General features: G+C 40.4%; 1 protein-coding gene across 5 annotated transcripts in view; it reads left to right on the top strand.

The window, feature by feature from the left end:
• The first annotated feature begins 8177 nt into the window (after positions 1 to 8177).
• col16a1 (collagen, type XVI, alpha 1) overlaps positions 8178 to 23507 on the top strand; it is a 63180-nt gene continuing 47850 nt past the window's right edge. For all 5 annotated transcript variants that reach the window (XM_026300503.2, XM_026300505.2, XM_026300502.2 and 2 more), the window contains exons 1-2: positions 8178 to 8405; positions 13547 to 13661. In XM_026300503.2, the coding sequence (XP_026156288.1) occupies positions 13586 to 13661 (76 nt within the window). In that variant the 5' untranslated portion in view covers positions 8178 to 8405; positions 13547 to 13585. The remainder of the gene's footprint in view (positions 8406 to 13546; positions 13662 to 23507) is intronic.

The raw sequence follows: 23507 nt of genomic DNA, 5'->3' as shown, positions 1-23507 counted from the left end.
ATGCTAAACCCTCTCAGACTCCTAATAACCAGAACAATGTGTGTAGACGAGGGTGGTGGAGTATAACAGGTCTTGATGTCAGTGTAACCAGACTGATTCTGCCTGAGCAAGCCACGCACACTCAAGACACAAAGAGGTACCCTATCTCTTTGTTAAGATAAGCTTTTGTTCACTGCCGGTGCTGTGGAGACTTCAAGTTGAAAGTATCACCTGCTGACCTCACTGCTACACATGGCTGGATTGAAGTTGGCTGGCTTCCCCAGGTCTAGTAAATCTGAACTAATTGCAATGACCACTGATGCATATGAAACAGGCAGAGAGGGTATGGGAAGCAACAGGACCATCTTTTGCTATTGCTATTTATCTGCACTTAATAAAAGAGAAATTTCATCCAAATATTATTCTAATACAAAATATATTTCAACCAGATAACGTTATATAACTGAATAACACAAGCATATATAATCTGTGCTAACAAAAGCATGCAAACGTGCTCAAGCTGATGATGCTGATATAGTCTTATTCAGGATTCACTGTGTTGATATTTTTCATCATCTCGGTGGACATAAATCTGTTTTACAAATGTCAATAGCTGTTGAGATTTTACTCCATCCATCCATTATCTTCATTCATTCATCATCCATCCATCCATCCATCATCTATACCTGCTTATTCCTTAACCAGGGTCCCAGGGATCTGCTGGAACCTATCCCAGCTCTCTCTGGGTGAAAGGCAGGGGTCCACCCTGGACAGGTCACCAGTCCATCACAGGGCCACATAGAGACAAACAACCTCACACACTCACACTCACTCCTATGGGCAATTTAGAGTCACCAATCAACCTGACATACATGTTTTTGGACTGTGGGAGGAAGCTGGAGTAAAACTCCTGCAAGCAAGGGGAGAACATGCAAACTCTGCACAGAACAGGAACCTTCTTGCTTTGAGGCAGCAGTGCTAACCACAAAGCCATAAATATTAACCTCCCAGAGGGGCTAAAAAGTCATGATTGATTAGCCAGATTGATCCTATGGGGAACATAACCGTACAAAATTTCATGCTAATCCATTTTATTTTTGAGATTTTTCAGGACCAAAGTGGTGGTGGTGGTGGTGAGGCAACAGAACGATATTGCCGTCAGTAGTCATGTTGCAGACCACTCAGCAGTTCTGTGACCACATCCTATGGAGACACAGCTGGGAAGCTTATCATGCTGATTGATGTGTCATTTTATTAAATCCAATATTCATCTTGTTTACCTTTAAAGTACCTTTAAAGATGGAGGGAAAACTAATGGTTGCAACTTTGTTCCCAAGATACATATTAAAGGATCGAAATTTTGATTTTCCCACCTTTTCTAATCCTGACTCCTAATGGGTCCAGTGACCCATGTTACAAATATGACACTTAGATTTTATTACTTAGAGCTGATTCATTCAATTTTCAGTTTTTTTTTTTTTTTCTTTTGTGTTGCACAGCAGGGGATCAACTGTATAGCTCTCCTGCCCTACAAGGCTCCGCTTGTAAATGCTGGTGCACATTGACTCAACAATTTGTCAGTTACAAAGGTGAGAATTGCAGTAATTCCCTTGTTTTCATTTCAACTGTTATTTACTTGTAAAGTAAAAGGAAAGAAAATAATACAGTTCATGCTTGTATGTCCAACCCACTTTCAAATCCTGTCTGTTATGCCTTGACTCTCACAGCAACATAGCAGCTGTAATAGCAATATAAGGTTTGTTTTCCGAACAGTAAGCGGTTAAATAAATGTCAGGCACATAGCTTACTTTGATGCTATTTAGCTACTTCCAAGTATTTACCAGTGAGTACTTAACAGATCATTGGAATAATATTTATGTTGTACTGCCAATTTCCTCTTGACTCCATTAGGAATTATTTTTCTTTGTTGCTGATATTAATGCAGATGACAGAGAAAAGTGATTGTGAAAGGCTGTGTAAAATGGTGACTGAATAGAGATGTGACGTTTCTCTACTTGAGCCTTGTGTATAGTTGGATCAACGCTGGTGTTATTGGAACCTATGCACAGTACATTTTGTTTAGCTCTGTTTATTCTGCAGCTGTAAAATTGTATAGGAAAAAAAGTACAGTTTTTTGGAAAGGAGAACAGCCTTACCCCCTTCTATTTGTGTCCTTGCCACTTTCCAACTCGCCCTTGTGCAGGATCTATCATTAAGGTGGAGCCGCAGCCATCTGATGCTTTGTATCATTAGACCTTCTAACAACATGCTCACAGGCTCCAAAAACAAACCTATTCTAATGATCTCTCAAAGTGTTAGAAGTTTTAATGTGTGCTGAAGCCAATTAGCCATGGCTGTGGTGGATTGCTGTTGAGATAACAAGCCTGGAAGGGACAGCGCAGGGCCACCATCAGAGCCCTATGTTAATGAGCCAACACTTTCATTACACCTGCCACAATCCACTGTCAGAAGTATCCTGAACTCCTGATGTGCTTCGTTTACCTGGCAGACAGTTCGATTAGCCTAAAAGCCTCCGACTCAGGACTGATTTACATTTCCACTGTCTCTTTTTTTTATTAGATATACATTAGTATTAAAGAACCCCTAGAATAACAGTGGATGATTTACCTGTACATGCAAAAGGTCACTCGATGAAAACACTTTTTACTAGCAGGCATTCAGAAAGTGGTTTAGGTCTTTATGGGATTAAGGAAGCATGCAGGCATAACACACAGGCATATGGCAACCACAGTGCTGAGGTTACAGCTGAGATACACAATGGTGAAATTGTTCATATTGATATGATTATAAATGCCCTCTGTTTGTGCATATACAGCATGAAGCATGCTGGTAGCGATTCAGTGACACACTTGCTGTGATATGTATTTCATATATAATTTATGACCTAATTAGCTATAGAGCCACTGGACATACAGGTGCCTCTAGTCTTGTAAAAACCCTGCTCTGCTGCTCTAACTCGGTGTGTTGTTTTGCATGGTGAGATGGTCTCTTATTGTGTGGTGTTTGCCAGGAAAAGCTATCTAAGCTGATAAACGGAGGGAAAAATCTTGGATGATGCCTAAATGGTAATATGTATTCCAGGTGTGTCTCCGTAATCTTGTAAAGTGCAGTTTCGCATCTGAAAGCAGAATGCAGGCCCATGTAGCCCCAGAGCAGTTGGGAGGCAGGTGTCAACAGTTAAGCTTGGCCATGTCTTTAAAGCTCCTTTAGCCATCTCTTGAACAAATGACATCACTTCCTGATTCCTCTAAGAGAGCAAAGCAAATGGTATTAATGATAATGACCTGTAAACTCAGTAGTCTGTTGCCATTGAATGTGAACTGCTTTAGCATACAGCTAAAGCAGTTCACATTCCAATCATTTGGTATAGATAGGAGGCAATAAACTAGTTATTTTAGATTAATGTACTTGCCTAGTATTGTTTCAAATCACACTTTCTGCCATTTCAAAAGGAATATTCGAGTGTTTTCTTTTAATTGTGACGGTAAATATGATTTCTCACATATATGACAGAGCTGAGGTCTACTCATCATTTAGTAACTGTTGGTTTTGGACAGTACAATGTTGACAGTGTTGTAGAGGCTTGTTGGTTTGTCAGTTGCGCAGGTGTGATCAGCAACAAATGTGGATAAGGTGTGTGTCCTCACACATACTGAAAATGCATATACATAATGTATCCTTTGTATGTTCTGACAGGCGATCAGAAGTTGAGCATAGAAGGGATGCACATGTCGATTTAATAAAGAAAATGCAGAGGACCACTATGTCTTATACAGTGGAGTTAGAAGAAACTAGAAATAGGGTTGTCTGTGTTACATTTTACATGGAAAATACATTTGGCTTGCAGGCTGTGAGGTTTGTGTTAAGCTTATGCAACATGTTTGGAAAACCTGGCAGGAAGAAAACCCTTCTCCTTCCAACATCCTGGCAGCAATGAGCTCCCATAAACTTCTGAATAACGTGGCGTGCTGATCATGTGACCGCACATGCTCTGAGTGAGAGGAGTACACCAACTCTTTCCAGACTAATGGAAAACTACTGCTGTAGCTACTGTATTTCCTCCACAACCTTTTTGGTCTCTGTCCTTCTTTGTGTAAGTCTCTTTGTACCTCTCCCCCTCTTTCCTCCCCTTTCTCATTAGCCTGTGTCAGCATATTCCACAGACACATCCCCCTTCTCTGCCTTTTCAACCTTTCTGCTGGATGGAAATAGTGAGAGGAGGGACGGAAAAAAACGAAAAGCTTTTGTTGGAATATGTGTCAGTTGGCCAAATCGGCTCCACATGCTTGTCGTCATGGTGTAGGATGTGGCAGACTTAATCTACTCTCTCTTTGTCTTTCTCAAGCTTCCTTCCCCATCTCCCTGAGTGTGACTATCTTTCACTGTTTTCTTTATGGATCTGATTCCTTCTTTTTATTGTGCTCTATTTTGTCCCCCCTCACATCCCCCATCCCAATGTCACAGCAGGGAAATTAGACTTTAGTAACATATTATGGCGTCTTGCTCCAGTCTTAAATCCAAAGTGTGCTCAGTGTGTGGCAGTGTTGTAACTTAAGTTGCCAGTTTGCTGCAGCACTGGGAGTGTTTCAGCTCAGTGCCTGGCACTTTGAGTTTATTCCGTGGCTTATTGCAGCAATAATACAGACCAGCAAACTGAGGAGCTCTATACACATATGCAGACACACATTTGCTGTTTTATTCATGCTAAGCTGAAGCCTTGGTTACATTATCAGTCAACAAGAGCCAGTGTTGAGTGTTAAGCCAATTTACTGGTACACACCAGTGTACTGAGGCTTTTAATGACAACAATATAGGAGTACCACACAGCAATTCATTGCTGTGTGCTAAGCTGTTTTGTGCCACTGCCCATCTTTAAGCATTTGTGGCTATCTCTTTCCTTATTGATTGACTGATTTATATCAGCACTCATGCTTGAAATAGAATCCACTTGTCTGTGTGCGCTGAAGATGCATGGGCTCGCTGGGTGCGCTGACTGTATCTTCTCCTCAGCTCAGCGTGTGTGCATGTTGGTGTGTTTGCGTGTGTGACTTCCCCATGCATGTATAACGGTTCACTAACTATAACTTTAAGGTGAATCTGCTTCTTTTTTCTCTTCTCTTTCCTTATCTTCTCATTCCACTAACCAAAGCCCACCCACCCCTCCCATATACTCCCATTTCTCAGTGCTTCCATACTACCCCCATCCCTCATCCTCTTAGGGGAGCATGGGAGCATGCAGTGGAAATAACTGAGCCAATAAAGACACTGCCAGGATCCATCTAGTCCCAGCATCTCACATAGTTACTGAGGGAAAGAGTGGCGAGGGCTGTAGGGAAGGGGTAAGGGAAAGGTCCACCTCTAATATGACAACAGCCAAGGATGGAGGGAAGTGGTGGAGAACAGGATGAAGGACGCATTGCTTTGGGTGAAGATGACCAAGAGAGGATAGAGAAAGCGGATGGAGAGACTCAGGCAGTGGGAAGGGAGGGAGTTCTGGGAGAAAACATGTGTACTTACATATGCAACCCACCCTCCCTTGGTGCCCCTACCCAGAAGTACTTGTGACAGAGTCTGGCCAATCCTGGCGTACTTTGCAACAGGTGTAACCCCCTTTTATTCTCACAAACCTGACTCTCTCATGTTTGTTAGTAGCAGAAATCCTCAGGGTTCTCAGCTGTAGACTGGATTGCCTTCCTGCTCAGTTTTCATTAGAGAGACTGAAGAGAGTTTAAATTGAAAAAAAAACTACTTTTGAAAGTGATATCCTTTTAACAAATATGAATCAGGTATATTTGAAAAAACAAGGGCAGAGCAGAGTTGGGAAGAAGTGGAGACAAATCCTATGGTTAGAACAGGGCCTCGCTTTTCGTAAATCATGGACCATCAAATGATGCTGGTTGACTTGCTTATTGATCATTCTTTTCCAAGATGTTCCCAGCCAGAAGTTGGCACTTGGCCAAATCCACCAAACATGCGTAGGATGTGCGACTGTAATAGATCAGAGACACACACATATATGCTGAGTATAGACACACACAGACACAAAAAGCCAGTACAACTTGGATCAGGCCATTTTCAGAAGCCTTGTATCGCCCATCAATTTGTTTAACAGCAGCACAGGCAGTGATTTAGGATGTGGCCAATTCTGCAACCCATTCCTCCCATAGGGCTCTGAATTTCAGGATGATATCTCAGTCATTGATTCTTCATGGCGGTCTTTTATTTTATTATATTGTTTTTTGTTACCCTTTTTTTATGATAAAGCATTTATAACCATGTCTGTCAGGGCTGTCATCATAATTTAGTCCCACCAGGCAAGGATATGAATGGCTCATATGCATGTGAACTGGAGCATTTACATCAATTCTGATTGAAACTGTAGTCACATGCTAGTGTGCAGCCTGATTTTCCTGTATGCATAGAGGAACTGTGAAGAAGTGGAAGAGAAGACAAATATGTTACCCATATGTATCTCTCAGGAGTCCTCTGAAACTGCTTCCTTTTATGTATAATACAGAGACCTTCAAAATAATTGCGTCTTTCTTGTCAGTCCTGTCTCTTTTTCTCCCACTCTGTCTTTCACACACACACAAACACAGAGGTCTAGTAATTATATGCAATTTTTGTCTGGATTGGCGAGTTTTGAACAGATCACGATAAAGAAGAAAACTTTGCTAAAGATTTATCTGTGCTTCTCAGGCACTGGTATGTATTCATGATTGCACAATGGATCGAGCAGTAGCTGTAAGTGTTTATAAAGCAGCAAATAAGACGCGCACCCGAGACAGTGTGTATTTGTGCGTGAGGAGGACACATTCTTTTGCAAAAGGTACTTCTGACAACTATGTATTGTCCAACTCTTATTTCTTTATGGATATGCATTCAAGGAGATTTTTGTGTATTTGGAGAAATAATGCATGATATTCCTTAGGATTTAAAACTTTAATATATAAACTATAAGACACTTTTTCATAATAAAAATTTACATTAAAAACCATGAACTGCTAAATACCAATGTCCACATGCTAACTTTGACACAGACGACGTACTGATAATCAAATACAATGACTTGCTGTGTTTACCATCTTTATACATAATCTTAGCACACTTATTTGTAATTAACAGTACACTCGATGACTGATCTTGTTAGATCAACAAGGCCAAATCCTGATAAACATATGTAGTTTAAAGGCTACAAAAATAGTAGGCAGCTGCAAAAGTCATTGATGGTGCATAACGCCGTCTTCCTTTCATACACAGGTCAGAAAAGGCTTTGCTGGAATTGCTGTGGTCGAGCCTGCTCCCTCGTTATGCTGTTTACGCTTTTCCTTTTTATAAGCTTGAGGTTAAAGCTAATGAGAAAGTGAAAGATAATGGCTTCGTAGAAGAGCTGACCTCTCAACGGAGGACAGAAATAAATATCCTGAAGATGTGAGCACTCTTCAGTACCTATGCAGGCCCAGCACAGAGGGAATCACACATAAATCAAATGCCAAAGTGATATTTATTCGCCTCCTGAACTATTTACTTACTGACAATAAAGGTGGAATTTATGTGGCTATTAATGGGTGTTTCAGGATGGTCAGGGGGTGCAACCAAGGCCACTTTATAGATTGGATGCAATAAAGCCCAGTGATAAAACAATACAGAAGCTTGTGGACCTGACCGTCAGTCTTAGGTATGATAAGTAAGTTCATTAATTTTAATGGGGCAGATTTTTCCTTATAATGCACCAATCTGGCTACCATGATCCATATTTCTTGCCTTAATAAAGTACCTGAAAATAAGCAGGATGGAGGCAAGTTTTCCTTTCCCTCCAGTAAAGCATGAAGCGAACAGTGAGAGGAGGTGGAGGGAGGATAAAGAGGAGATACTGATGGTGGGAGGTGGAAGGTAAGAGAGGGTAGAGGCCTGGAAGAGCTAGGTAGAGAGATTAGAAGGATGCCCCAGGCTCATTTTCCTGCAATGTGGACGAGGTGATGTCACTACATGTTTCACTGTGGGATCTCCCACAGAGGAGGGAGAAACAGAGGGAGAGAGAGAAGGGGGGGGGGGGGGGTGAAGACAGACAGAGAACTAGGAGAAAAAGTAAGGAGCAATCCGGAGAGAGACAAGACAAGGAAGAGGAAAGGGGGGAGTACGGTGGGAGAGAGAGAGATTGGGGATTTTGGTTGTGCAGCAGCGGGATAGAGAGAGGGGAGGGGAAAAGTTGGACACGGACAATCTTGCAGTAACTTTTTTTTTTCCTCCTTCTTTTCTTCCTCCGCGGAAGAAGTCTCAAGAAAGAAAAGTGAAGAAGACAAAAACCACACTGGAGTACATTTGAATTGCATTTGCATCGGCTCATACGCGCATTTTTACGGATTAATGTGGTCGCACGTTTGTGGATTTATCAGTAGTTGAAGGTATGACTTAATCAGCGATGCTCGAAACCTTCAGATATGTTTTCAAAGCTTTGTTAACTGTTAACACCGCACTTTGTAACGTGACAGCAGGGAAACTTAAAAGGCTGAAACTTTTGCAGTAGGTCCGTGTTGCGACAGCCTGTTCTGCTCAGCGTAACTGCGCTGTGTTAAAGAAGCAGCGCCACTATACATGGAGAAATGTTACTCATTCAGTGGAAATTACTCAGCTCAATACATCGTAGTGAGAAAACTACAATCATTTTAAGGAATAGAAGCAATACAAGAAACTATAATAAACTCAGTGGAAATCATTGCAGTTATCTGCGGCGGCCCAGCAGCCCAGATATATGGTGGTTTTATATTTAGTTATTTAGTTATTGAATTTTGCAAGACGCTTTGAAACCACAGTTGGTAGTTGGTATAGCTGCTGGCAAATGTGATGCTGATTTTCCTTCACATCTAAGCCAGGCCTTAATGCAGCACATAACAGGCTGACTTGTTTCTCTAAGTTCTGTGTGTGGCGTGCATCCAACCCCTGTGGTGTGGAAAAGCCTCCAAGCAGCAGCAGCACTGTTTTTTTTTTTTTTAAATTTTTTTATTTTATTTTAAATCTGCTAGAGTACATTATTTGCTGTGATGTCTGAGCATATCACCGCATCTGGATCTGAGATCAGTGTCCAAAATCCAAAAAACTTCTTTCCTCTACCTGGGAAAGAAAGCAAAGTGCTGGAGGTGAAGCTTGAATGCCACAGACACATCTGCTTTCTTCATTATTCAGCCATCCCATGTTTGTGGGTTCTTGTATCCTGTCTGTGTAGCCCCACACACACTTCCAAAAGCCCCCAAGGGTTCCTGGAGGTTTTTTCGAGTACTCCCTGCTAAATGTGGAACAGCTCTTTGCATGTATTTAATTCACCAGTGGGCTGCCTTTCCACAAGTATAACACTGTTTTCTCTAATTAGAGGTTACCTTCATGTATTAAAGGGTAAATTCAACAAAATGTATTGTTTAAAAGCTAGGAAAGCCCATATGCTGCAGTAGCTCCAGGGGCACTTGTGCCCCCTGCTTTAAGAAGTTCTGCTCCCTCTTGACAACATGTGGAATGTAACACTGTATACGCTATAAGTTGGTGTCTATAACTACACATTAAGCATTGCTCAGTTAACTCGCTGCAGGCTGCAGCAGTATCAGTTTTGGTGACTGTTTCACAGTGTTTCCACTTCCAGCCTGTGCTAAGGTCCTGCAGCAATTTGTATCATCCACTTGACTCCTCGGTTTTTCAGGTCATCAGTGAAGTGTAACTGAAGAGAAGCAGCAGGTCATCTGCCTGCTGAAGGCTGACTCAGTCGTGCACAGCATGAGCTCGGGGACAAGTTTACATCATTAGAGCAGGTCTCACTTTATATTATGGGACTAAACAGGTTTACAACAGTGGAATTTGGTAGCTCTGTGCAGACATTACTATAAGGTTATATGTGTTCAACACTCTGTACTTTGATTCACAATCTGCAGCTGTGCCAGCTTGTTTCTTATACAGAAATATTTAAGTACAGTATTGAACACTGCTCAGAATGTAAGACTGCCTAAAAACCTGCCCCCATCTTTCTCAGGTATCATGCAGGTCTACATATTGACTTTTCCAGTTTGAAAGTTTCTATTACTTTAAGTGTCTTATCAAAGCCTCTGGGTATCTGTAGTTACTTTTTTCACATCTAGTCCCTTGTTGTTACAAGCTTGACAGCACACGCTCAGGGTTGGGCGGAAGCACATTCTGATTTCCAGGAGCCAAGAGTGCATGTGTACATGTTACTGGATTTACGATGGCAGTAAATAGAATCATCAGTCCAAAAAAACTTTTACATAAATGCTTTGATACTTCCAACGGTATCTGGCCAACAACAGTTTGCAGGTGTCTGAAAAGATGGCAGTGTACTTACTGACTGTTGACCACATTCATCTATGTGTTGGTCTGTCTGTCTGTTGCCTAATATTCGGTCCACTACTTTGTTCCAGTGTAAAACATCTCAACAACCATCTGATGGTTTTTTTGTGGAGTTTTGTAGAGACATTTGTGGTCCACAGAGTATAGATTCCACTGGTTCCCTGGCTTTTCCAGTAGTGCCACCATGGTTTTGTGGTTTTATGTTTGGTTTTGAGTAAATGTCTCAACATTTTATTGGATTATAAGTTTTTCACATAGAACTGTTATGAGATACAATTTTCAGTGTTTTTTCAGGCCTAAATATCTGACAACCTGACATTCTCACATACTTTGCATTGTGTGATAAGAAATTGTTAACATGTAGGCACACAAAAAATGATGAACGAACATGATAAGCGTTATATGTGCGTAACATACGTATGTTACAGTTAGTATGTTGTCACTATGGACATGTTAGCATGCTGACATTAGCATTTAGCTCAAAGTACAGCCTCGCAGAGCTGGGAGCATGTCAGTTGACTCATTTTGTATCATTGCAGGGCTATCTACATACAGTATACAGTATGTATATGAATGTATTTGTATGTGAATAAACAGGTGCTTATCTACCTATTTACTCATTATGCAAACCCTCTGTAGAGTTCCAACTTCTGCTGCACTTCCCCACACATCCTCTGCTGAGAGAGCACTTTCTCGGGAGGTTTCATGTGGAGGACACAACCCCTAAAGACCGATCAGGATGTTGTTTTCACAGCCCAGCATGAAAACCACTCTTGACTGTGTGTTTGTATGTGTGAGATACCGCCGGGTAGATTGGAAGCAGATATCCTGTGATTTAGCTGTCTATCAATTTTCTTGCTGCAATGTGCTGGAAGAGACAGCTGGAAAGGCAGTGAACCCTCAAATATTGCACAACTGACACGCTTATGATGCGTTCTTCCATTTAATGAGATGCATGTAGTCTAAAAATTGGGCTACTAGTTCACTGTTATTTAATCAGCCGTGTCTGGTTGGCTAATAAGCAACTTTCTTGTCAGGCCTTGGACAGGACATGTTTCGTTTAACTCTGTCAGAGTGTGTTCCACTAAACAGGCTTGTTTTGGGGTTGTTTTTGTTGTTCTCCCTGTAAGTGATGGTAATGGTGATGAAGTATATGACAACAAAAAATTGCTAAGCACAAATTGCCTCCATTGAAATATGGGACAGCATTGGCACCCCTGTCGTCTGTGCGTTTGAGCCAGAGAAAGTATTGAAACTAATAGGAACTGCACTGACTGGAAATAGCAAATAGGGAAAAAGTCTGGACCTAAAACCAAAAATGACTCCTAGAAGTGTCAAACAGTTTCCTTATCTTCAAGTGAGACAAAAAGAAAACATCTCTGCTGAAACGAGAATAAGGTCTGTGCTGTGATTGTCGATCTTGGTCACAACTTCTGTCTGCCAGTATGTCTTTAAGCTTTTTGTGCGGGATCCAACTATCAGATCTATCATTGTTTTCCTTCCTCTGTTGCCTTCGTACTCAGTGACCCGATCACTCTGCTTACCAGGCTCATGGCCAGGCTAGCAGCCAAGTCCGATGGCTAACCTCACACTGCTTTGACTTTATCTCTTATAGTCAGCTGGGTGGCCATGAAGCTGAAACCGGAGTGTAGAGAGAGCAGGCGATCTAGGAGATATCCATACCAACACATATTAAGAAGCCTATTAAAATGTGTTGGAATTTGGCCAGACAATAATAGCAATGAGCCGTAACCTTTTCTTCAACCTGTGTTCTCTGGACTGTGGTGCATTATGTATTATGTACTGTGTGAACTTTCTTATTATTGAGATCATGTGGCATGAAGCCTACAATAATGGCTGTAGCTTTAGAGTGCTCAAACACAGCCATCTAAGGCTTTGATTAAGCTTCTGCCCATCCAACTGCAGGGGGAGCATTTTTTAAAAATGCTGTTTTACTTCAAAGCCATATTTACAGAAGAATTGTCTACAGTATGCCGTCAACAGTTGTGCACACTGATCAATAGTTCCATAGCCTGATTATGCAGGATCTTGCAAAGAACTTCATATTTTCATAAAATATGAACTTGGTCTTTTAAAACGTATAGTAACTACAGTTAACTACTGTTTGATTTAGCAGCACCCAAAATTCAATGCAAAATTTACAACCTGGGGGATGACATACTGTCCTTGTTGTTTCAGAACATAATGTGAAACATTGTTTGCCACTACATTGTTTGTTAGCAGCATGCTGCAGGCAGTCAGGTCAGGCTAGATCGTATTCACGCTGTGTCCTCAGCCAGGGATTGGAGTGCCACATTGTGTACCCCCAAGGGAGAGCGGGGGTCATTTCTCCTTGCAGACAGGACAGGTGTGTGTACAGAGACACAGCCTGCCCGCCTGCCTGACTCGAGGCCCCCGTTGTACCTGTAAACACTGGAGAGTTATGGGGTCCTCACACATGCTGAGGGCAAGCCCAGGTCAGCGGGGATGTGTTTATGCGGCAGCAAGTGGGCGGCAGTGAGTTTATGTGCATGCATTCTTGAGTGTGTGTTTATGAATAAGGGGTTGTAGTAAGGGAGAGGCAACTGTGGAGTCTGAACGTAATGATTATTTAGACGTGGCATGCATCTTAATCTGTGTTTGCTTGTTGTTGGGCCACGTGGAAGCATCTGGTGCAACACAATTGTGGCTCCAGTGGAATATTCTCCAGATGTGTTTGTCTGTTTGACTTTGGACCAACCAGCCTGCATATGAATCACTTTACTTTCATATGTGCACATTGTTTTGTCATCTTGCATATGCAGTAGGTAGTGTTTGCAGCATAATGTGTACTTTTTGACTTTAGGAATGGTTTTGTTTCCTAGATATTGTCACGTGTGTGCACATGCCTGTGTGTCACAGCTGCCCAGTCAAAGGCCAACCAGATGGACAGGATAATGACTGTGATCAGACTTTATAGAGTTACACTCCTTAATGAGGGACATTCTGCTTGATTTGTATGCCACTAACAAAGCTTGCACCATGCCACATAATCAACACATCAACTGTGACTGACTCATAAATATACATCAATGTCTATTTAGGAGTCAAGCTCAATGTGCAGCTGTCTGCAGGTTTAGCAGACTGGGTGGTAAGCTGACAGAATGTGGGAAGGATTCGACTTTTTGACTTTCTCTTTTTCTGTTTGTTTATCCAACAGCTGGCGGCTGAGGTGAGGTGTTTACAGAGGAGTGAAACCATGTGGCTTCTCTGCTCTTCTCTGACTTTATTGGCCCTCAGCTTTGGATCATGTGACACACTGACATCAGAGCAAGGTGAGTTTCCTCTTTCACACCATCAGTGGTTTTGCAAAACATACATTTCATGTTTTGCTTTAACAAACTGAGTAGTACAATTTGGGGAATATGCACATTTTCTTTCTTGCCAAGCATTACATGAAAAGACTGATACCACTTTCACTTCTGTTCATTTCATTGAACAGCAGGTTATCTTAAGATTAGTAGAAACACAGCTTAGCTCTTTTTAGGTGAGCATTAAAACTGGTAAAAGTTCTCAGCACTTAATTTAAATGCTAAAAAGGCAAAACAATGGCTTCTGGGCTTAAAGCATTTGTACTTTTCCAAGTTGCATGCAGTTATAACTGAGACTTTCTGAAATTTTCAAGATGAGGCTGTATGCTTGACCAACTCGTCACGCTTTGAAACCCATCTAAGTTTGATGGAACTGTGTGTGTGTATGTGTGTGTGTGTGTGTATATATATATATATATATATACATATATGTATATATATAGAGAGAGAGAGATACATATATGTGTGTGTGGGAAAGAGGAGAGAGGTGGGGCCTAAGACTGCAATGAAAAATGTAATTACACTTTATGTGAATTTGAAGCTGGTGGCTGTTGGTAGATGTGTGGTTAGACGGTGGTGAAGAGGCTTGTGTGTTTACCATGTGTGGTTATGTTGCTCTTCATGAGCCATCAATCATACATGTGTGTGTATTTGTATAAGAGAAAAACATTCGTTTTTGAATGAGATTGTGAGCATATCCAACCGCTTTTTGTCAGTGATTAAAAAAAAATGCATGTTTCTATTCATATTCAGTCTTGTGTATGTGTGAAGACAACCAAGAAATCAAGAGGCGTAGAATTGAAATCTGTTTTGTTTTGTAGTTTTATTTATTTATTTTGTTCTGAACTGTCATACTCCCTCATCACACTGTCAGTGTGTTTTCAGGGGTCGGCTGTGTGATATCACCCGGGGGGGGGGGGCACGCAATCCTCCATAGCTTGTGGAGCTCTGAAGGGAGCGTTGGAGCTTTGTGGAGAAGGAGGGTCCCTCTTGGGAAGCCCTAGTCAGAGCTTTTCAGATGAGACTGAGTCAGTTTGCAGTTCCCCTGAGTCCTCTACCCCAGTGGCAGGAATAAAGTACTTTTTCAAGTGCAGCTGTAACACTATGTTACAGCAAGCCCCCCCCCCACACACACACACATATGCTCACAGATACACATTACATCACTATTCCACCGACTCATCCAAATCTCTGCTTATTGGTAATTTGCTGACATTACGGAAGGAAAGCAGGTTAAAGTAAAACTAGGGTTGGAAAGTCAAGGAGGAAGATTACACTGCAGTTCTGCAATGTATCTGCCACAGAAACTAGTCCTCAAACTAAAATTAAATTGCTTGCCTTTAGTAAAGTGTTGCTGACATCATTGCTTTTTTTTTCCCCTTTTTTGTGTAATTCAGTCTGAATTAATGCATTTATGTATTGATTTTTTTCCCCCCGCTTATTTGCCAATGAATAGTAGTAGTCTTAAGCTCACTGCACAGCAGCAGATGTTAAAGACGAGCAATGAACATCAGAAACAGATGTACAGTGTCTGATTAGGAAAATCTAAGTTAAGTTATTTTATGTGGTTAGCAGATAAATAGTTAAACTGGCTCTGTTATTTACTTCAGAGCTGAATAGAATACAGAATACATACTTTAGTCACGTACTTATACTAATAATATACTGTACTCCTTTATATACAGTTGTAGCAGTGTCTCTTGATTTCATTAATTATTATTATACACAACAGTCACATAGACTGGCACATGCACAGAAAAATTGCCAGTGTTAAATCAACACTAAAAAGTGTTTTTATGTGGAAAGTGGAATTAAAAAAAAACAAAAACACCTTTTAATGTTAAATTAACAGTTTGAGTGTGACAGCAGGGTGTATATTGGATATGTAATGGCATAACTTTATTAATTATTATTATGAAATAAGTTTATTTAGTGGTTTTTCCAACATATACAGTAACTTCATTACAAAGAGGAGGCTGATGCATAACAGGTAAAAAGAAAAAGTAACAGCCAAGGTAATCAGAACATAAACTATACAAGTAAAAATGACATTGTATTATTGTCTACACAGTTCGTCCATGTATTTATATGTGAAGAGTCAACTCAGTCTCAGTACACTGCTGAAATTATTGTACAGCCCTAATGTGGATCTTTATTGTGTTAAAAATGCCTCAGTATTTCTAGAGTTGTAGAACAATATGCACTAGGGATGCACCGAATATTCGGCCACCTAAAATTTTCGGCCGAAAGACTTTTATCACCGAAACATTACGGCCGAAATGTTGTGATGACGCAAACAGAAACCGCGACCTGCACGTGCTTGTCTGAAGCAACATGTCTGCGGTGTGGACGTATTTCAGTGTATCTGAGATAAACCCGCGGACAGCGATTTGCAAAACATGTAATGCCGAAATTTCAAGAGGGGGTGCATCGGCAAAGACTTTCTCCACGTTGGGTTTAATTTGTCACCTGAAATCCAAACATTCCGATCGCTATGCTGAATATGAGAGGAACGCGGCACAGAAAAGGAAAACGCCTCCGAGCACGCCCACTCCGTCTGTGGCGGACGTTTTTGAAAAGGCAAGGAAGTTTCCAGTGATGGTGTCAAGGCAAAGGGCATTACACAAAAGATTATGGAATTCATTGCCTTAGATGATCAGCCATTCTCTGTCGTAGAAGATGTGGGATTTCATTTCGGTGCATTCCTAATATGCACATATATCCAAGTGGAAAAAATCTTCTTTATCTGTATTACTTTTTACAGAATTTGAGAGAGACTTTCAGTTATAAAACTTAAGAAGTCTTTTTTACTTCATCACCACTACTGATTGGCAGTGCTTAGGGCTGCTGGGTAACCTTCAGGCTGTGACTAGGCAAGTTTGTAGGCCATCATAGCTATTCCCTGAACGTCACTAGAAAAAAATGAATTTGAGCAAAACACTTAAACATATAATTGCTTCAGGCTTGCCCGCTTCACGAATGAACCTGTCCTGTAATCTCACTTCTCCCAACAGAACTAAATGTGTATCGGGATCTTTGCAAACAGGATAATGAGCATGCGGTAACTTCTGCATCTCCTGTCATAGTTTTATTGTTGTGAAAAGCTTGTAAATTTGTGTGTCATGAGTCCAGTCTGTGCCTGTGTTCGCTTGTGTGAGTGTATTGAATGTGGGCCAGAGACCTAGAAGGGAAAACTGAGTGAGCTCATCTCTCTAAAGTGCAGTGTTTTAAGTCTTTCCACACCTCTGTTCTGCAGTTTTATCCCTGGAAATCAACCAGAAATGTTCTCTTTTCTGTCATTTGGCCAAAGAGGTCAACAAGGACATACAATCTCTCCCTCTGTCTCAATCCCTCCTTCCTTTAATCACCCCCTTATTTGTCATTTTCCTCACATTTTATCCTGAATCATTACATTGACTCATTAACTACATCACCCAGCGTGCCTTTCTTCTTCCCATATGTCACCATTGTTTAATGCCTCAGAGACCTGGAACATTTCCCTACTAAGTCCGACTTTCTGCTGATCAGCAACCCAGTCCAATTATCTTGGAATACCATATTGTAAAGCACATTCAATAACTACCATAGCCTCTCCTATTACAAACCACACACCACATACTCTGACACTGTGAGCAAACTTCTGACCTCTTCTCCCTAATGAAACTACTCTGCCAAGCGTGTACTGCTACAAAAACAGAATTAAAACTCACAGGCAGTTGGGTTCAGTAGACCCTGTCCCCAACAAGGCATTGGTATATAAGGTCACTGATTACTAAACCTTCTGAAGTTTGTTAAATATCACACAGCATGCAAGAAAGGTCACACACTTATTTTAGTTAGGAAAATAAAGTAAGCTAGAATAAAGTTGTTACTGTACATATACATTGATTGTTGTATTAGTGGTATATCTACTATGTCTAGTCATTGGCTAAAACAGAAGTTATATTTTAGTTTTCTTACTGTCTGTATATTGATATATTTACAATTATAAATTATCCAGCCTTGTCCTCATTTGACACCTTTCTCTTGTACACTCTCCAACTTAAATGCAGGTCTGTATAAATCAAGGAGTACTGTTTTATTTCTCTAAAGACCAAAAATGTCCTGAATTTTTATCTTTGGCAAGGTGGAGACTTGAGGGAACACTTACAGCAGTGTGCTGCATGACTCCCAGTGTAGTACCATTACCTGATTTGGCAAGACTCAAACACAACCCATCAAAGACAAAGTGAACCCAGCCAAGACCATCCAATCTCTTTAAGGCTACATGCATCCACTAGCAGGATTCTTGAGAGGCAATCATACTTTGTGCTAATTAGCTTGTCAACAAACAAATGTCTTCCTTTGATCATAGCTTGAGAGGAGATTGGGTTTAAGTTCCACACTGTGTCCTCTGCCAAAGTGCCTGCGTATGCAGCAGTCGATAGAAATATCACACACCTTTGCCTTATGTAGAAATGATCTTGTTTCTAGCATGGGCAAAAGTCTGATGCTTAAAAAGACATTTAACTTGACTCACAGCTTTAAAAGATAGAACAAATATTTTAATTTTTTTTTTTTTTACCCATGTACCTTACAAGCATGTATGATACATGATGTTAGTTGAATTGCTACATGGGTGGAGAGAGGACAAAGTTGCTGGTGAACTTCATGTAATAGATTCCTAACACAGAGTCTGACTATGCTTAGCTTTCATCAGTCTATCAATCTCTTGTCACTAGCCTTTGTCTGTCATGCTTTGCAATCCTCATGTTTCATTAACCCATGGTTTGAAAAAGTTGAGCATGTAATTTTTATAAAGGGCTCCATTTGGGGATTTTTTTGACTTTGTATTTCACTTCAGTGCTTCTTACACAGCCTGTTTTTCTGCATGGCTGCGTATATTAAGCGTATTAAAAGGCGCATTCACGGGCAGTCCAGTGTTTTTGTTGTGGAACACGTGTGAGACTGCCCACAAAAATATCACAATTAATTATTGGGCCTATTATGAACTAAGATTAGATTTTACAAATGTGCTAATTCTGCAAACCTTTCATGCACAATGTAGAAAGCAATGTAGAAGAAGAAATAGGTAGCCATGGATTTCATGGTGGGGATTAAAACCACGAGTAAGTTGAAACGTTTACGTTTGCAAATACAATAGTTACTAACCATTCTGATGTGGACATTGGGTTGTTATTACTGTGACTTGCAAAGTGTCTGGTTAGAGTTCAATAGTGTGAATATTATATAAACATTACAAACATTAGCTAAGTTAGCCATAACTAATACACTTTATTATTTTAAATTAAGTGGAGATGAAATGGCAAATAATGTTCAGTGTTATAAAGCACTGCAATTATCAATTGATTAGAAAATGGAGTAATAGAGTACAAAGAGTATATTTACAGTACATATGTTGACAGTGTATTGAAGTGTTGAGCAAATACTCAGTAATTGGAAATCTGTTTTTCCATAAATGCATATATGAGTTTTCTTTTTTTTTTTTTTTAAAGAAACCCATAGCCACACAATATTCAGTTGTATATACTGTGATTGGATGTTAGGTTTGTTATTTGGTTGGACAGCACAAAGAGGGAGAGAGGATGATGGAGTTGGCAGAAAGAGCACTGAGCATTAGGTACTGTATAAATGTCACATTCTGCTTAGGAGCTGAGCTGACCCCTAAAAGTCTGATCCTAGAACTGCCCCTGACTTTTGGACAGAAAATACAAATATCCAGTAAAAACAAAACATATTGGCCAAAAAAAAAAAAAAAGATACACCAGCCATTGACTTCACTGATTTCTAAAAATTGGTGTCAGCATTGCTCACAGAAAAACCCATATCAGTCCACCTCTAAATCCACCTCTTACAGCTCAATTTCTTTGTTGTGGAATTGAACAAAGGCCAGCTGTTTGTAATGTCACATCAGATGATAAAAACATAGTCTCAAAAGTGCTACGCTTGGATTTTAGGGCAAGTTGCTCATCCTTAACTGACACTTTTTCACCACCCATTCTTTTTTTCTCCACACTCTTCACCTGTTCTGTCCTATGTTCTTTTTTCTTTCTCTCGCCGCCTTCTCCTCTCTTCTGTTGTTTAACTTTTTATTGTGCTGCCCACTTGCCTCCAGCCAAGATGCTGCAGACAAAGCTTTCATCTTGATTCTGTCAGATGGAAATAGGATGGTGGTGAAAAACAAAAAAAGATTAAAGAAAAAAGCAAATGGCAATGAAAGGTAGAACTTACCATGTCTTGACTTCAAAAGAGCCTGCATAGGGAGCTATGAAAATAAGTTCTTTGTATGTCTGATTTAAGAGTTGCGATGTGTTTGTGAGGTTGCCTAGAGTGTACTTTGTGCTCGGTTAGCAGATACGGTTTCAGTATATATGTTAGTGTGTGTCATAGTGAGAGAAGCAGAGTTTTGTAAGCAGAGCAAAATGTTTTTATATAGCATATTTTCATTCCAAGGAAATGGAGTCACCTTAAAACCAACACAAAAACATGTATATGCAGTATGCAAATATACAGATAATTGTAGATAATCATGCATTGGGAAGAAGCAGTCTCCTTTGAAGCACTGATAGGTTCATACTGAATGAATATGTCAGAAAAGGCCACTTAGGGATTTTTTAACAAGTAGTACAAATTTGTTGGCAATGCTAAAAGTACCTGGTAGCCAATGAAAGGATCTGATTATGTGTGTTATATACACCGATCAGCCATAACATTAGGACCACTGACAGATAAAGTGAATAACACTGATTATCTTGTCGCTGTGGCACCTGCCAGCATGTTGGGTATGCTAAACAAGGACAAACAGTGATGGGTGTCCAAGGCTCACTGACGACGAGGTTAACCTACTGTCGATTACATTTTCAAATTTCATTTATATTTTTCAAAAAATCCCATTTTGTTTGAATTTTTGTTGCAATGTTTGAAATAATGTCCATTGATCTTTATGAGGAGGAACATTCAGTGGCCGTAGTGGTGATATCTAGAGTGGGAGAATGTTGAATTAGTTTTTAAAAAATGATCTCTAACTTGTCCTCATGCTCACAGTTTTTCACTGAATGGTGGATAAATGGATGCACTTCAGTAGAACTATTAAAGCACACAGATTCACAGAAGATGCACAGTGAGTGCCAACCTACTGCTGCATTGCCTCCTGTGTACACAGTGTTAGACAGGTGGTCATAATGTTCGGGCTGATTCAGTTCACAGGAACTTTGTCAGAAGTTCCCCCTTTTTGTGCCAGCACTGCAGGAACTGAAAACGATCAGTCGTACTAGAGGACACCAGGCCCTCATGCCACTGGCATGGAGTGTTTGGTCAGAATCAGGAACACCAGTAGCCTGCTGGAGGTCACTTTGTCTGGCTCCTCATCTTCCTCAGCAGATACCGGTCCTGCTGCAGGGTTGTTGCCCTTCTGTCCAGCTCTCCTCGTGTAACAGCCTGTCTCCTGCCATCAACACTGTTTTCTTGAGGGGAGACAAAGCAAACCTTAATGTGACTACTTGTATAGATGTGCCATCTTGGAGTAACCAGGATCCCTGCGCAGCCCAATTACTACCAGCCGTGACAAGGACAATAGCAAAACACCTCAGAAGAGTCGGTCAGGAAGGATAAGGAGAGAGAGCATTTGTCTGTGGCCACCACATGTAAAACCAATTCCTTTCGGTGGTTGTCTTGCTTTTGCTTCTCTATCGCCCCTGTTGTCATTTTTATTTGCACTACAACAGATGAAACTCACACTTGTCACTTGTGCTTTCCAAATGGACAGTTTGAAGTATAATTGACTTGGTGTTACATTGTGATGATTAAGTAATCAGTTTGTTTTAAATGTTTATTTTCTAGACACCAGTTTAGTTTTCAGTGGAGCTATATTCTCAGGTGTGGTTCCCAGGACCTGATTAAATTTGTTTCCATATCATAACAAGATGATGTTACTGGTGTAACTACTGTACGGTAGTTGGTCGAAAATATGCCCACTGAGTTTGCTGAGAGAAAACATCTTAGCAGTTCATGCAGGAGAAGACATGGCATCAAATAAAATATAAAACTAATCTGAAAAAAAAAACCATCAAATACAGACGCGAATAATAGAGCAGGTCCCTTTAAATAAGCCAGTAAAAAAACCACAGTAAGCTACTGAATTCGTTTATGTAAGCCTTTGTTATCTATGTGTATGTTGACATCTCTCATAATAATGTAGAGTAAGAACGAGTGAGCGAGAGGATCAGAGGGCTCAGAAGACTCTAATGCTAGATACTTGCTGTACTCCCCACTGTATCCGTCCCCTACTGTTCAGAAGTCACATTCAATTTTTACAGTTTATATGACTTTTCATCTTACTTTTCTCTCAGCTTACGACATCATCACTGTTTGACATCTATTTTTCACACCTTGATTTGTACTTATGGCCCACAATAAGAGGAAGACACTGTGCAGGCAGACAGGCTGAAATGTGCTGCGCTTTGAAACCAAGACAAGTAGAAGCTGCAGGGTGTCAAGTGATGAACTTGATCATAGGTGATGAAGCGCTAAATGTGATTTAATTCTTTCTTGAGCCGGCCTCCGTGAAATTAAATTCCTAACTCTTAATTAAAGTCAGTTGGATGATATTATTTAATAATTATATTAGACCTTTTCATCTCATTTTGATGTGATTTCCATTCTGGATGCAGTTACATTGTGGTTGGAAATATAGTCAGTGTTTTTCCATCGTGTGCTTGAAGACAGGTCTCCATGCAGTGCACTTACTGTTCCATCAAAAAGATGTTCTCAGTACCTTTTATTACACTGAATTTACAAACCTAAGAGACACAAAACATTTTTTATTTTTTTTTTATTTTCATTACTTTCACTCTCCAGGAAACCTTTTTTTCCTCAGGCTGTTTTCTATCTTGTTCTCTTTAATAGCAACAATCAGTAGTGACCTTCAAATGAACCCTACATTTGAGTCAATGTCCAATCATAGTGTTGTGTTCCTCTATGTAAACAACTGACCTCTGGCTGAGCACTGATCCCTTAGTTATTCTGGTAAGCTTTCTGTATATATGCAGTTTACAGTAATATTGCTTGAAATTCACAGTAGATTGTGAAACAATAGATTTTGATTTCACATATTATGTATGTTAAACATTTTAAGAAAGGAATACAGTAGATTTAAAATAAAGTAAAGAAAAATAAATAAAAAAGCCTAGAAAAAGAATTATATATATATATATATATATATATATATACAATGTGTGAACTATTGCAGTAGGAGTGCAAGGATATAACTATAAGGTTCAGATGTACAAATACGCATATAGTGTTATTGCACAGTGGTTATTTCTGCCACTCTATGACATTAGGAGTTCATGAGAGCGACAACTTTGGGGAAGAAACTGTCTCTGTGCCAGGTGGTTCTGGAGTGCAGTGCTCTGTAGCACCTACCAGACGGGAGGAGTCTGAACAGTTGGTGTTCATGATGTGAAGGGTCTGCAGAGATGCTCCTTCCCCTTTTCATGACTACTGCTACAAGTCCATGTCCCTGGAAATTGTGGATCCCAGAAACCCAAAGGTTTCCATAGTAGACACAGTGGTGTTAGGATGGTGAAAGGGGAGGGAGTTGGGGGGCTTTTCCTGAAGTCCACTATCATCTCCACCATCTTGAGCGGGTTCAGCTTCAGATGGTTTTGACTGTACCAGCAGCCCGCTGACAGGTGCGGGCGTGCACTGTGAGCTTCTGGTGGAGGATTTGAGGGATGATGGTGTTGAACACTGAGCTGAAATCCACAAACAGGATCCTTGTGTACATGCCTGGGGAGTCGAAATGATGCA

This window comes from Mastacembelus armatus, chromosome 11 (assembly GCF_900324485.2).
Source record: "Mastacembelus armatus chromosome 11, fMasArm1.2, whole genome shotgun sequence".
Classification (NCBI taxonomy): domain Eukaryota; kingdom Metazoa; phylum Chordata; class Actinopteri; order Synbranchiformes; family Mastacembelidae; genus Mastacembelus; species Mastacembelus armatus.
This window is presented reverse-complemented; position numbering and strand designations above follow the sequence as displayed.